This window comes from Monodelphis domestica, chromosome 8, assembly GCF_027887165.1.
Source record: "Monodelphis domestica isolate mMonDom1 chromosome 8, mMonDom1.pri, whole genome shotgun sequence".
Lineage (NCBI taxonomy): Eukaryota > Metazoa > Chordata > Mammalia > Didelphimorphia > Didelphidae > Monodelphis > Monodelphis domestica.
Window position 1 is genome coordinate 91,880,284 of NC_077234.1, and position 15,560 is coordinate 91,895,843.

Here is a 15,560-nt window from a genome sequence, read left to right on the forward strand (position 1 = left end):
GCTCCTGAGTTCTCAACTCAGCCCCTCCTTTTCAACATTCCAGAATCTTTCCTCTGCAGACCATCATCTCTTACTGTAACCCTCCTAACCTAACCTAACCTAACCCTAACCTAACCTTCCTAATAACAGAATACAAAGAGAAAAGTGAGAAGACCTTGCCCTCAAGGAGCTCCCCTTGGAGGAAATGGGGAAACACCCATGACAGGTTTCTAATGGAAAAGTCCTATGGTCCTTACAATGTAGCAGCAAAGCAAATAGGAATGCTGTTTAGATAATTATATGTGCATATAATTATTATAATTTTACACACACACACATATATATATATATATATATATATATATATAATTTTGTATTTGTTTTAACAAGGGCGGCTAGGTGATATGGTGCATAGAGTGCTGGACCTAGAGTCAAGAAGTTTCATCTTCATGAGTTCAAATCTGGCCTTAGACACTTTGGGCAAATCACTTAATTGTGTTTGCCTCAGTTTCTTCATGTGTAAAATGAGCCAAACAAGTAAATGTCAAACCATTCCAATATCTTTGCCTAGAAACTCCAAGTGGGGGTCATAAAGAATCAGACATGACTAAGCAACATTCATTTTAATAAAAATTTGAGGATCATAAATTTATGTTGCCTTATTTTCATTTCAGAATCAGAGACATCTTTCACCCCAAAGAGCCCTCCTAATACAGCCCTCTTTCTAAATGAAAATGGCATGGATTTGGAACAAGCTGATGAACCAGTTCCTCGAAAACCTCGAAAGAGAACAAAGTGAGAATTGTGTACTCTGTGAATACTTGATGTTGTGCTCTATTCCCAAACTGCAGAATCTTGCTTATTACTAACAAATTCATGTTTTTCCTCTCTAGGATAAGGATAGCCGTAAAACCAACCTAGTATTAAATTCAGAAAAATGGGCTCATAGCTACCAGTTTGATATTCCTAAAGAGTAGACCTGATGTCACTCCCCTGCAAGTTTAGCTTCAGTGGCTCCCTATTACCTCAAAACATTTAGTAGCTATATAACCCTGGGCAGGTCACTTAGTCCTATTTTCCTTAGCTTCTTCTTCTGTAAAATGAGCCGGAAAAGGAAATGGTGAACCTTTCCAGTATCTCTGCCAAGAAAGCCCCAAGTGAGGTCACGAAGAGTTGGACATGACTGAAATGGCCGAATAGAAGCATTGCCTTTATGATAACATATAAGATCCTCTATTTGGCATTTAAAACTTCAAAATCTGACTCTCATCCATCTTCCTAGATTGATTAGATTATTCTCCCTCACATACTACACTCTAGCCAAACCTACTTGTTTTCCTGTCTCCTCTGGCTCTGGTAAGTTCTCTTTCCTCTTCTCCAACTTCGAATACCAGATTACCTTCAAGGATATTTGAAGTGGACTCTCCTGACAACTGCCTCAACTTCGATGGGGCTGGTTTTTGTACTGACTTCTCTGTGGATGTGCGTCCGACCCCAGAAGTATGGCGGCTTCTTGAGGAGGCAGACTTCTTCCTTGAGGGATGGAGGGCCCATCTCTTGTTTCTAGGCCTCCCCCATCACTTAGCACACTGCCCAGCACAGAGTGCTTGTCGATGATTCACATTTACAAAGGGAGCTTGTGAGGCATGGCCAGCCTGGGCCTGCCTGCAAAATGGACACTTGCAAATCTGGCATGAGATGGAGATGCTCCCAGGCGAGAAGGCCCAGGCCCCAAAGGAAGTTCTGGGCCAAGGAAAGTCCAGAGAGTTAGGAGCAGGCCTCTCAGTAAGAGGGAAGCATGGCCCTAGGTTTGGTATCATGATGCTGTCCTACTGATCAGATACTGAAACAGAATTTATAAAAACAAGAACTATAACATTTCTACACATTAAACATTCATCTAACTGCATCTAGTTCTACATGTCCATTTTGGGGGGAATGCTTTACTTTTCTAGTTCTCTTCTTCAGTAAGAGTGTGATAACCCTGTTTGTATTCTCCCCTTGCTGCTGAATAATAGGAGAAGCCAGCCCACAGCACTGCATTATACCAATGAACTAGGAGTAGAAGAGGAGGACATCATTGCTGATGAGCAAAACCACCCAGAACAGCAGCCTTCAGTATTCACTGCACCCATGGGTGTCAGCCAGCCTGTGGGGAAAGTATTCGTAGAGAAAAGCAGTAAGTATTTTTTTGTTTAGTTATCAACTTTTGTTGGGCATTACCTGATGAGAGTAGATCATTAAATTAAGAACAGAGCATGCAGTTACATTTTCCTTTAGTGAAATAAGTAGTTCTGATGTATTTTGCATACTTAATAAATCAGGGTGGAGGCTTGCTACCCAGAATGTTGTTCACACCTCAATAAGAGGCCACAACCTATTTATAACGGTAAGTCACAGGTACGAAATGCCAGTGAGGAATCACAGGGAGGAAGGAGGCAATTGGAAAGAGAGGTAGGTGAGGTAGGAGGCAGCGTGAGGGGTAGTAGAGTCTCTGATTTCCATGAAATTTAGAAGGATCCAGAGAAGGGGCTCCGGTATGGTGGTGGGTGCCTGTGAAGTGTCTATGGACAAAGACAGACAAGAGTTAGGCAGGATGAGGAAACCTAGGTGGCTTCTTCTCCACCAATCTAGGGAAGAGAGGCAATCAGTCATTGCTCCTCCAAAGTCCTCAAGAAGAAAGCGTTGCAGCATTTATGAAAAGCCTATAAAATATAAATATATCAATATGTATCACAGCCAACAGTTATTTACTAAGTGCCCTCAATGGGCCCAACTAAGCACTATGTTAAATACACTGGATCTGATTTCTAAAAATCATTATTATTAACAACATTAATAGATCTTTGTTTACCACTTATGGGGCTATATCTTTATTTTAAATATATGTATTTTAAACAATCTAAATGCAAAGGGCCTCCTGAAACAGGAACTGATTAATAGCATTTCTTTAGGTAGAAAAGTAGTAAATTATGTTTCTCAGTGTTGTAGGACAGCAAAAATAACTGCATGCTTCATTTCATTGCTTATTAAATTTGTTATGTTTGCTACTAGGGAGATTCCAGGCTGCTGACAGATCTGAATTAATCAAAACCACAGAAAACGTTGATATGTTAATGGACATAAAGCCTTCCTGGACAACCAGGGATGTAGCTCTCTCTGTGCACCGAGGCTTCAGGTAGCTGCATTGAATTTTTTCTTCAAAGAAATATTTAGTGGGTCTCAGTAACCTAAAAAGTTAGTTTGCCTCTTTTAGCCTGTTCAAGATCTTTCATAATGTTGGCAATTTTAGTCTGTAGGTAGATAATTTTTCAATAATGAATTAGAATTAAATAAAGGTTAGCTCATTTAGAATAATGAAAACTCCTTTTGAATTTATTGACCCATCTAGGATAATTAAAATTTTCTCGGAAATTATGGAATTGTAATTATTATTGAAAAAATTGTCTTTCTTTTTAAAAATACAGTTTTATTTTTGTATAAAGAGACAGGTACAAAGTCACAAGTCAGTCAACAAACACTTAGTAAGCACTTACCACATGTGAGGCAATGTGCTAAGTGCTGAATTTACAACGAAAGGCAAAAACATTGAGTTATTTCTTTCTGATGAATCACTTAATAATAATTCTTTTCTCCCCATCTAGGATGATTGGTCTCTTTTCTCATGGCTTCCTTGCTGGCTATGCTGTATGGAATATTATTGTAATTTATGTTCTAGCAGGAAAACAATTGTCTGATCTTTCCAACTTCCTGCAGCAATACAAGAGCTTAGCTTATCCTGCTCAGAGTCTTCTTTATCTGCTTTTGGCTATAAGCACAATTTCAGCTTTTGACAGGTAAGAGATAAACTGTAGAACCACTGAAGTTTTTAATCATTGTGGAGCAATGTCATGGCTATAATGTTTTAGGGCCCCTGCTTTGATATTTAGGAAAATAGACTATAAAACAATGATGCAATTTTTCATGTGATTTAAAAAACCACTTTTTGTCACCCTTTTTGAGGAACAAGAATGGGAACAACAAAACGTTTGGGGAAAAACTTTCTGTAACTTTAAATAAGTAGGCTTTTGTAATCCTTTTAACATACAGAAATGAAAAGTAGTTCAAGGGCTGTGGCAAAGAGTAGAGACTACCCTACACCAAGATAAACTCAGAATGGGTAAACGACTTGAATATAAAGAAGGAAACTATAAGTAAATTAGGTGAACACAGAAACGTATACATGTCAGACCTTTGGGAAGGGAAAGATTTTAAAACCAAGCAAGGCTTAGAAAGAGTCACAAAATGTAAAATAAATAATTTTGACTACATCAAATTAAAAAGTTTTTGTACAAACAAAACCAATGTAACTAAAATTAGAAGGGAAGCAACAAATTGGGAAACAATCTTCATAACAAAAACCTCTGACAAAGGCCTAATTACTCAAATTTATAAAGAGTTAAACCAAAAAAAAAAAAAGAGTTAAACCAGGTATACAAAAAAATCAAGCCATTCTCCAATTGAAAAATGGGCAAGGGACATGAATAGGCAGTTTTCAGTTAAAGAAATCAAAACTATTAATAAGCACATGAAAAAGTGTTCTAAATCTCTTATAATCAGAGAGATACAAATCAAAACAACTCTGAGGTATCACCTCATACCTAGCAGATTGGCTAACATGACAGCTATGGAAAGTAATGAATGCTGGAGGGGATGTGGCAAAGTAGGGACACTAATTCATTGCTGGTGGAGTTGTGAATTGATCCAACCATTCTGGAGGGCAATTTGGAACTATGCCCAAAGGGCGATAAAAGATTGTCTGCCCTTTGATCCAGCCACAGCACTGCTGGGTTTGTACCCCAAAGAGATAATAAGGAAAAATACATGTACAAGAATATTCATAGTTGTGCTCTGTGGTGGCCAAAAATTGGAAAATGAAGGGATGCCCTTCAATTGGGGAATGGCTAAACAAATTGTGGTATATGTTGGTGGTGGAATACTACTGTGCTCAAAGGAATAATAAAGTGGAGGAATTCCATGGAGACTGGAACAACCTCTAGGAAGTTATGCAGAGTGAGAGGAGTAGAACCAGGAGAACATTGTACACAGAAACTGAGACACTGTGGTTCAGTCGAATGTAATGGACTTCTCCATTAGTGTCAATGCAATGTCCCTGAACAATCTGCAGGGATCTATGAGAAAAAACACTATCCTCAAGCAGAGGACAAACTGTGGGAGTAAAAACACCGAGGAAAGGCAACTGTTTGACTACAGGGGTGGAGGGTATATGATTGAGGAGAGACTCTAAATGAACACCCTAATGCAAAAACCAATAACATGGAAATGAGTTCAGAGACAAGTCAATATTTTATAGATAATTAAATTTGGAGAAGCTTCCTCTAAGACTTTAAATTGTCTTTTTGCCTTCTGGTGTTTCTAAGTCCCAAAATATGTTATATGATACATATTTGTAGCCAAATATTTTTCTGGTATTTGAAATAAAGGGATCTATAAGGATGTGGGGGAAAATATTAGGAAAATGTAGATGATACAGTGCTATGCACACTGGGAATTTAATGTTTATTAACTGAATTCAACATATGTAATAGTATTACAAGAAGACCAAAATTATTTGCAGGACAGAGATTTTCTATAAGAACACTTTTCTACTATGTTGTGATAAGAGACTTTCATATTCCTAGGATTGATTTTGCTAAAACATCAGTAGCAATTCGAGGTTTTCTTGCCTTGGACCCAACAGCTTTGGCTTCTTTCTGTGAGTAAAAATTAAAGCTATACCATTATCAACTATATAAAACTGAAACTGAATTTGTAATTCAGTACTAAAAAAATGTAGTGTGTTCATGTAAAGTAGGTATATTGCTTCTATTTAAAAGAAATCCTAACAATCTAGCAGGAATAAGCAATGTGTATGTGTGAAATATACACATATATACATATGATAGTTATTTTATATATGTATACATATATTTGTACATATCCATATAGAATTAAAATGTTCTTTGTGGTGTCTTCAAGATACAAGTCAGCATAGTGGGTAGGGAGCTGACCTTTGAATTAAGAAGACCTGAGTTTAAGTACTGCCTCTGCCGTACACATTTATGATTACTTCCAGAATATCGCTTAATGTCACAGTGTCTCAGAAACCTGCAGGAGCAGCAGAGAGTGAGCCCCATGGCCAAGGAACAAGGAGACAGGACCATAAATGACACTCACCCAGGACCTTCTAAGAAATGTACAGCTAGTTCCCTGTCAGGCCTCACCAGAGAGCACCAGACAACCACCTCCAGAAATAGCAGGAAACAGAGAAAACCAGGGTACTGCCTGAGTACCCTGGGCAAGAGCCACAGCAGGAAATAGTCAGCTCCCAAGTAGGTCATGCCAGAGCTATAAAGAACCCTAGATGAGTCCTGAAATCATCATCACAGAAAAAGAAATTGAACAGACCATCAAAGAATTCCATAAGAAAAAGGCCCCAGGGCCAGATGGATTCACAAGTGAATTCTACTAAAATTCAAAAAACAAGTAATTAACACTACATAAACTATCTAAAAAAAAAAGGAGGAAGAGGGAATCCTTTCAAACGTTTTTTATGACACAGATATGATGTTGCTACCTAAACCAGAAAGAGATAAAACAGAGAAAGAAAACTATAGATCCATTTCCCTAATGAACATTGATGCAAACACTTTAAACAAAATACTGGCAAGGTGATTATAGCATCATATCACAAGAATCCTAAATCATGATTAGATAGACTTAATAGCTGAAATGCCGGGATAGTTCAATATTAAGAAAACCATCAGTATAATTGACGATGCCAGTAATAACACAAATAGAAACTATATGATTATTTCAATTGATACCAAAAAAAGGATTTGACAAAATGCAGCATCTGTTCCTTATAAATAAGAAAACATTGCAATAAATGGAACTTTCCTTAAAGTGATAAATGGCATCTATCTAAAATCATCAACTCTAATATTTTTATAAAAAATAGGTGTCAGAGAACAATTGCCAAAATTGTTTCTACATATAACTGGAAAAAACTGATATTGAATAATGTATTAATTTAAAATAATTTGAGTTATATTTTATGCTATTAATAATTTGAAGTTTGTGGGTGTTTCCCCCAGTGTACTTTGCTGCTCTTATCTTGTCTCTGAGCCAGCAGATGACAAGTGATAGAATCCATCTTTATACACCTGCAACAGTTAATGGGAGCCTCTGGTAAGAAATTATACTAACAATTTCTATTGTTGTAGAAATAATGTTGTTATTCATTTTTTAAGTTAATTTTTATTGTTATTGATATTAATGTTGTATTAATATTCTTATTTTTCTTTTTTTCTACTCCTAAATCCAAGAAAGCTTCGTTGAGAAGTATAAAAGTAGAGAGTTGGCCTTGGAATCAGAAAAACTTGTTTTCAAATCTTGCTTGACACATATTAGCTGTGTCACCTTGGGGCAAGTTATTTACTCTCTCAGTTCTCTAGGCAACTCAAAAACTATAGCTTACAGAAGAGTTACTGATCTAAACAAGTAAATGGAATTTCTATACCAAGAGTTCTCTTCAAATTACGGGTCCAGACCAAAAGAAAAAAAGTGGAATAGGATGGCTATAAGAAATTATCTTAACTCTCATTAGTAGTTGCATTTGCTTTTTATGATGAGTTATAAAAATGATAGTTCATAATGACTTGCTAGTTAATTACAATTATTTCATTATAATCACAGTTTTACTATCTTTGTACATGAGGTGTTGTTGGAAAACCTCCTCTCATTAGGGTTTCTGAAAGTACACTGGTGGTGTCTGGGAGTAGTAAGCCTTATTTCAAAAGTTGAATATGGACACTATGAAAAAACCAACTCAGACATTTAGGGAATCAAAGACCAACTCTATCAGTTGTTAAACTTGGCCCCTGCAGTCATAGGGCCAGGTCTCACTCTGTCGAACCAAGTTGGTTCAATGCTTCAAGTTTAAAACTGAAATGAAATTAAACACTCATAACCCATATAAGAGTAAACAAAAGGAGGTTTACTTTGTAATAATAGCAGTTCATTCAGAGTAAGGAAGAAATTTTGATCCAGATAGCCTTGATCCAGCTCTGTGAATTTCTCACATACTGATGATATCATTTTGCTGGTCTGTGGTCATAAGTCTGAAGAAGGAGCTCTAGGTGTCACTTATAGGCTCCTTTTGTACTTAAGTAACAAATAAGCTACATTGACAGCCCAAGCCTTAGTCCCTTGAACCAATTAAATCTCAACAATTTTAGTAACTTTTAGGAAGAAAAAAACCTAGCCAAATTTGCATAGGATGGAATGTCATGGTATTATTCCCACTATACCTTCCCAGCTTAATTTTTTGATTAAGCAGTTCTAAAATTATATCTTTTATTTCCTAGTCATTCTCGTGAATTCCAGTCTAGCAACACCAATGACCTACTGGCTATTTTGAATTGGATGTCATGAAGGTGTCTCAAACTGAATATAGGAAACACAGAACTCATTTTCTTTTTCCTGAAACCTCCACACCTCTTATTTACTTCCCTATTTCAGTTTGGTTGCTTCTAATCACTCGCATTTGAAACTGTGGAGTTATATTAGACTTCTCACATTATCTCATCACACATATTTAATCATTTGCCAAATCTTGTCAATTCTTCCTTCACGTTGTCTTTTCCATTTGTCCCCATCTCTGTACACAAAGTTCAAGCCCTCATCACCTCTCACCAGCATTACTGCAGTTACCCATAATTGATCTTTCTAACTCCAGTCTTTTTCTACTCCAATGTATCCTCCATATAACTGCCATATAAAGTGGTCTTCCTAAGCACAAATCTGACCATATCATTTCTCTCCTCCAATATCTTTGTCTTACATCTAGAATCAATCAATCAACAAACGACCTCAGCCCTCATGGTAATTAACCTTTGAACAGGGAAGAAAGCACATACATTTATAAGTATATTCAGAATATATAGATAAAATTAATAAAAGGTGTTTTTGAGAGGTAGGGAACTAGTTAGCTGGTGGCAACAAGAAAGGCTTTATGTAGAAGATTGTGCTTGAAGTAGAATCTTGAAGGAAAGCAAAAATACCAAGAGGTGAAAGTGAGGAGGGAATCATACAAATTCCTCTGTTTGACATTTAAAGCCCTTCACAACCTGGCTCTAACCCACCTTTCCAGCCTTACTATACATATCTCTCCTCTTCCTACACTCTTCAGTTTCCAGAAGATATTGTCTCAATACCCACTTCTAACATATATGGCCATATGACCTATTATGATAGGAATTTGGTGAGGAATGAACAAAAGGGAATATATTAAAAAAATCTGATTTATTGATTGGGAAGGGGAGAAAGGAACAGGGTTTAGGAGAAATTCTACAAATTATCTTACTCTCTAATGTCTATAACTCTATCTAAAACTATCTTATTAAGCAAAGCAGTAAATTTCCCCAGTAACCAAGTCTCACACATGGAGTCCAATCAAAAGGGCCAGGATCTTCAGTTGATTAGTGTCCAAACAGGTCCAGAGGTAAAGTTGTCTTCAATCTTCTTTACTCAAGCTGCCAGCAACCAGATTAAAAAGATTCCTCTCTTCATCTGGTCTCAGGAGAAGCAGAAAACTGTTTTTCAAGCCTTTCTAATCAAGGTCCTTCCAGGAGAGAAGTGTGTCAGTTAGGACATAGAACCTTTCCCCAGATCTCCAGCCTTAGGCTCCTGTCAATCACTCACTCTGACGTATGCACCATTCAGTTTGTTGCAAAATGTTCTTTCTCTAGCACAGACCCTTAGTGTCCCAGAAAACTTTTTTAAGATTGTAAGAGACACAAGAACTTCCTAGTTGCATTGGGAGGGGTAATTTTCTTGTCAGGAGTTTCCCACGCTAATGAAATCTCAAGTTCAGATCCAATCCCACCTCCTTACCCCCACCCAAAGATGAACCTATACTTAATTTCTTCTGTTTTATTTTTTGTGTGGATTTGCACCAAACATTGTTGGTTTAAGTTCATAAGAATGTGTACATGTTCAAAAATAAAGTCAGTTCCAAGAAGTATCTTTATCTTTTTAGGGTAGCAGGTACAGAAGAACAAATTCTCCATCCCTGGATTGTGGTGAACTTGGTTGTGGCTCTTCTGGTTGGACTATCTTGGCTTTTCTTATCGTATAGGCCAGAGAAGGATCTCAGTGAAGGTATGAAAACACATTATAAGTGTAGAAAAATATTGATACCATTAGAACTTCCAAAACTATTGTTTTTAAACTCCTTTTAATGGGCATAATTTTTCCCAATTAAGACAAATTCTAAACTTGAGAATTTACTCTCATCAATTCATTGGTTTAAGAAATAATATATCATCCCAAGTCTCAGTGTAGCTTCTGCTGCATGCAAAAGTCCTTAGTTCCCCTTATCACAGTCATTATTACAATTAAATTGTGAGCTCCTTCAGGGCAAGGGCTGCCTTTTGCCTTTCTTTATATCTCTAGCATTTGGCAAAGTGCCTGACATATAATAGAATGCTTAATAAATACTTATCAACTGACCATTTATAGTACATATTATTGTTAAATTGCATACCCATAAATGATATATTATAAATATATAACTAGTATAGTATGTTCTTAATAATATATAATAAAGCAAATAAAATATATATAATAATAAATACTGACTAGTGTATTCAATTAAGGTAAAGGAATAGAGGGACTAGCCCTCAAAAACCATAGTGTGTCAACACATAAGAAGTTAAGCCAGCAGTTAAAAATGAGAATTTGAAGCTCTGAAGAGAGCTGGGAACAGAATTGTGGATTTGTGAGCTAGCTAGTAAAAGGTCATAATAGAAACCCCGAGAATGGAGATCTCCGAGAGTGAGAGTGTGAAAAGAAAGAAAATATCTCTGCTAGGAGTAGAGGGTAGTGGGGAGAAATGAATTGAAAATGATGGAGGTTGGGATTTGGTTTTACCAATTATCTATTGATTTATATAAAGAACTTTAACTTTCAGTACTATTATTTTTTTTTTAATTTTTACTTAAGCATTTTTCCACGGTTACGATTCATGTTCTTTCCCTCTCCTTCCCCCCAAGCCAAAAGGCTATTCCACTGGGTTATACATGTATTATCACCCAATACCTATTTCCATATTATTCATTTTTGTAATAATCTTTTAAAAACCAAAACCCCACATCTAATACCCATATAAACAAGTGAAAAATCAGATGTTTTCCTTCTGCATTTCTATTCCCACAAGAACTTTAACTTTCAAAAATATTCAACAAGCATTTATATCGTCCCTCCTACATGAAGAATATTATGCAGTGTGCTCAAGAAGATACATATTTTATGTCATGGTCCCTGCCCTCATGGAGGTTACCAACTTGTAGTTGGAGATAACACAATACAAATAATGATAACACAAAATATTTTATTTTGTGCATTATTAAGGTGCATCATAGAGGCACAAAATAAAGCACATCTCATGTTTATCTGGAGAAAGAAAATGAGTATTGTTTTTAACAAGTTTAAGACTTCCAGGACAAAAAGTTAAAAACTTCCAATCAGCAGTTGTTAACTTAGAACAGGGAATCAGAAAAGAAATTTGAACTAAATAGATAAATCTGAGAATCAGCTACATAAAGATGATAATTGAAGACATGGAAGCTGATGAGGTCACCAGAAGATAAAGAGAGAGAGAGAGAAAGAAGAAGACCTTACACAGAATTTGGAATATACTCATGTGATGATAATGATCCAGCAAAGGCAATTAAGAAAGTAGTCAAATTTGTAGGGGAACCAAGACGGTGCAATATCACAACCAACCACCACCACCACAACAAAACCAAGGGAGAAAAAGATTTAAAAAAGCATTCAAGAAGGGAAAATTATCAAGTGTCAAATGCTGTGCAGAAATCAAGAAGGATGAGGGTGATGAAAAAAAAATTGAATTGGCAATTAAGATATTATTGGTAAGGTACTATTGGTAAAAACAATTCTCCCAAATTCACTAAACTGCACATAAACATTTGATGCCCTACTAGGTATATCCCCTATAAGGCAAAGGACCCATTTATATATAGAACTATTTATAAAGGCACTTATTGTTGCAGAGATCTAAAAAGATGAGTGCCCATTTATAGAAAAGATTGTGGTATATGAATGTAATGGGGTATTATTACATTGTGATAAAAGGGAGGGATTAAGAGAAATCTGGAAAGACATACAAACTGATGAAGAGTGAAATGAGCACAACTAGGAGAATGTTTCACTCAATGACCACAATAATGTAAAGAAAAAGTGACTGATAGACTTTAGAATTCTGAATGATACAGTGAGCAGTCATGACTTCAGTAAACTGATGAGGTATGCCTTCTACTTCTTGGCAGAAAGGTGAATGGATTAGAAGTCCAGAATGAGACTTATATTTTCAGACATGGCTAATATTGTTTATTTAGTTTTCTTAACTGTATTTATTCGTTACAAAGGAAGATGTCAGTTTTGGGAAGAGGGGCAGATTGTGAGTTAAAAGATATTCAGAAGAGATGAGAAACTTCACAAGGAGACAGAGAAGCAGCATTTTTGTTGCTTTGCTAATGCATTTGATATATGCTTTCTTGAAAATCAAACTATAAATCAAGGCTCCAAGAAGCTGTGATATGCACCGCAGGCACACCTCAGTAAAACTGTCTCAGCAAACTAGGTTGAGGGTAACTGACAGGCCTCAAATATATCACTGAGTGAATGAGAAGGATTTGTTTGAACAGGTAAGGAAGGTAGCTGAAGCAGGCTCTGTGGAGTGCTTGGATCTTGGTTAGACATCAGAGATGCCAGAGACATCCACTACATCCTGGGCCATCACCATTTGTCTTCACTTTGTCTTGCCACTGGATTTAGCTGACTGGAAGAGAGAGTGAGGCTCATAACTTTGTGCAACTCTGCCTCATTTAAATCCAAGTCATGTGCTATGTCATGAGTCCTTTTTGAAAAGAAAGGATAAACAATGACAGATTTACATTTCCATACACAAACCTCTTTTAATGTTTTTTAAAATATTGGAATGCTTGTTAATATTTATTAAGCTCTTAAAGAAAAAGATCATTGGTCACTATGGAGAAAGCAGTTCCAATTAAATGATGAGAAGTCAGTTGGCAAAGATGTGAGGAGTGAGAAGAGAGGAAAAGAACTGGAGGCAATGAAAAGAGATAGATTTTTTAAAAAAGAAGTTTGTGAAAGGGAGGATGACAGCACAAGGGGATGAGAGGGTCATCCTCTTGTTTTGTTTTGTTTTTTAAATGTGAGATAGCTTCACATATTTATAGGCCAGTAGAGGGAAGCCAGTGGACATTAATTAAAGATTAGAGATGAGATAATCATGGGTGCAGTCTACTATATATGGGATGGAATCAAAGGTCCATACAGAAGGCTTTAATGAGAAGAACCACCTCTTGATTGGAAAATAGAGGAAAAGTGGAGAGAATGGAGTATGAAGTGAAGAGATTTCAAGATATAGAAAAGAAAGAAGAGAAAGCTCCCTTTTCTGGTAAAGAATGAGACAAGGTTTCTTACCCTGAGAGGATTAGGAAAAGGGAGAGAAAAGGTCTGGAGCAGCTCTGTAAGAACTATAATAGAGAATTAGGTAGGAGTACAAGGATTGCCTTGTGGCAATGAGGGCCCAGTTGAGACCAGATAGATGACCATAAATTTGTGTTTTTAATTACTTGTTTTTGTTTAAACATTTTTTTCTCCCTCGCCCCAGAACAACCCCTTTTAAACAAACAATCCAATGAAACACATTCCCTTAAAGGTTGCACCCTAAAATGTGTCTCAATCTGAATATTTCCCCATCTCTTTCAGGAGATAGATCACATTCTTCATCATTGGTCCTCTGGAATAATGGTCAATCACTATGTTGTTCAGAGTTCTTCAAACCTTTCAAAATTATTTTGTAATGTTGTTATACTTGGACTGCTGAGAATTCCTTACTGTTGTGGAGGAGTTTTCTGTTATTTTATAATGTAAACAGCATTCAAAATGGTTACTCATAACCAAATATGCATGCATAATTTATTAGGATTGGGCAACAACTTTAAATATTTGTCCATCTTTTTTTCCCCCTTAGAACTGATGTTTTCTTCTGATGTTCAAGAATATCCTGATGTGGATAAAGAAACCATATCTCCTTCATGATGTTAAAAAATATCTATATTTAGAACTAGGACAGTATTTTTAATGTTCCAACTGTGATATGTAATCCTTTTTTAAAATGTATTTTTATAGGATGTTTGCAAATGTATCTAATATTACTTTGATTATAAAAACCTGTTATCCAAGATAATGAAAAATATTAAACTTTTGTACCTTGTTTACTATGATAAATTGCTATAGCATTTATTATCTCAATGTGGGTAGAAATCTGTAGGGGAAAGTCTTTTATTCATTTTGTCCTTTCCTGTTTGTTTAAATTATATTGGCATTTGTAGTATTTATTTCATGTGACATTGCAAATGCTAAATAATGCTAATAAGAAAGAAGCCATAACAATTTAGCATTGTAATGTATTATATGCTAAATTTAAACAAATTCAGGAAACAGAAAAAGATGTATACACTGTAAAAATCCTTTAATGAATTTGTTTAAATTTAAAATTCAAATTTTTCCTTATTGGAAAACTGCATGTGAATTATATATTATAATAATTTTTTTAAAAAATTATTAATTTGGGAGGCTTTTTAATTCAGCTCTTCTCCTCCCCCCACCATAGAAGGCATCGTCCAGCAAAATATGTAAATTATGTCTTTGGTGTTTCTACTTCTTAGTTCATTCTCTGGAGGTGAACATTCAAAAGTTATTCTTCAGATATTAAATCTGTAGCTGTATATAATGTTCTCTTGGTTATACTCATTTCACTATGATAATTTTTTAATGTAATGGCTTATTTTATGATAATAAAAAGGAATTTAACAAATTTCATAATTTGGTTCATTTCTTATAATTATTTATATTTTTTGTGATCAACTACAGATGTAAAGGGTTACCTTGACACAAATTTGGTGGCAAATACATTGTTGGATGACATGGAATTTGCTTTGGTTTCTAGAGGAAAGTGGCTAAGATGAGAAAGGGCCTTTGTGAATCTTAAAACTGCTCAGACTATACCTTAGAAGATTTGGTTAAGCTATTCCCAATTTTAAACAATGGAGGTACTTGGTCAGGAATGTATTGAGAACTTTTAAAATTACTCCACTCTACTCAGACAGTGCCTTGGGGGAAGATAAAATTGTAAACTCCTGATGGAACAATGAAAGTCCCCAACTTATACTTATAGTGAAGCAAAAACCTTAAGCTAGGTGATCTATTTTTAGATCTAATACAAAAGGGTGCTAAGTACCTATAAAGGTTAAATTAATCACTAAAAGGTCAAGCAACTTACAAAAGGCAAGCTTAACAAAAGAGGGGTTAAGTTTTAGTCTAACCAGAGAGGGTGAGAACCAAAGAAGATGTGAACTAAGAATGGGCAGTCCTGGGAAAAAGCATCTACTGTGATTGGTAGACATGAAAATTTAGGGAAGGTGACA

The 15,560-nt window shown here is 35.8% G+C and overlaps 1 protein-coding gene across 1 annotated transcript in view; it reads left to right on the plus strand.

The window, feature by feature from the left end:
• TMEM237 (transmembrane protein 237) overlaps nucleotides 1-14,950 on the plus strand; it is a 32,024-nt gene extending 17,074 nt beyond the window's left edge. Inside the window, exons 7-14 of the mRNA XM_056808495.1 lie at nucleotides 654-774; nucleotides 1,998-2,158; nucleotides 3,034-3,157; nucleotides 3,624-3,815; nucleotides 5,661-5,734; nucleotides 7,116-7,209; nucleotides 10,061-10,182; nucleotides 14,105-14,950. Coding sequence (XP_056664473.1) covers nucleotides 654-774; nucleotides 1,998-2,158; nucleotides 3,034-3,157; nucleotides 3,624-3,815; nucleotides 5,661-5,734; nucleotides 7,116-7,209; nucleotides 10,061-10,182; nucleotides 14,105-14,172 — 956 coding nt within the window. The 3' untranslated portion in view covers nucleotides 14,173-14,950. The remainder of the gene's footprint in view (nucleotides 1-653; nucleotides 775-1,997; nucleotides 2,159-3,033; nucleotides 3,158-3,623; nucleotides 3,816-5,660; nucleotides 5,735-7,115; nucleotides 7,210-10,060; nucleotides 10,183-14,104) is intronic.
• Nucleotides 14,951-15,560: the final 610 nt, after the last annotated feature.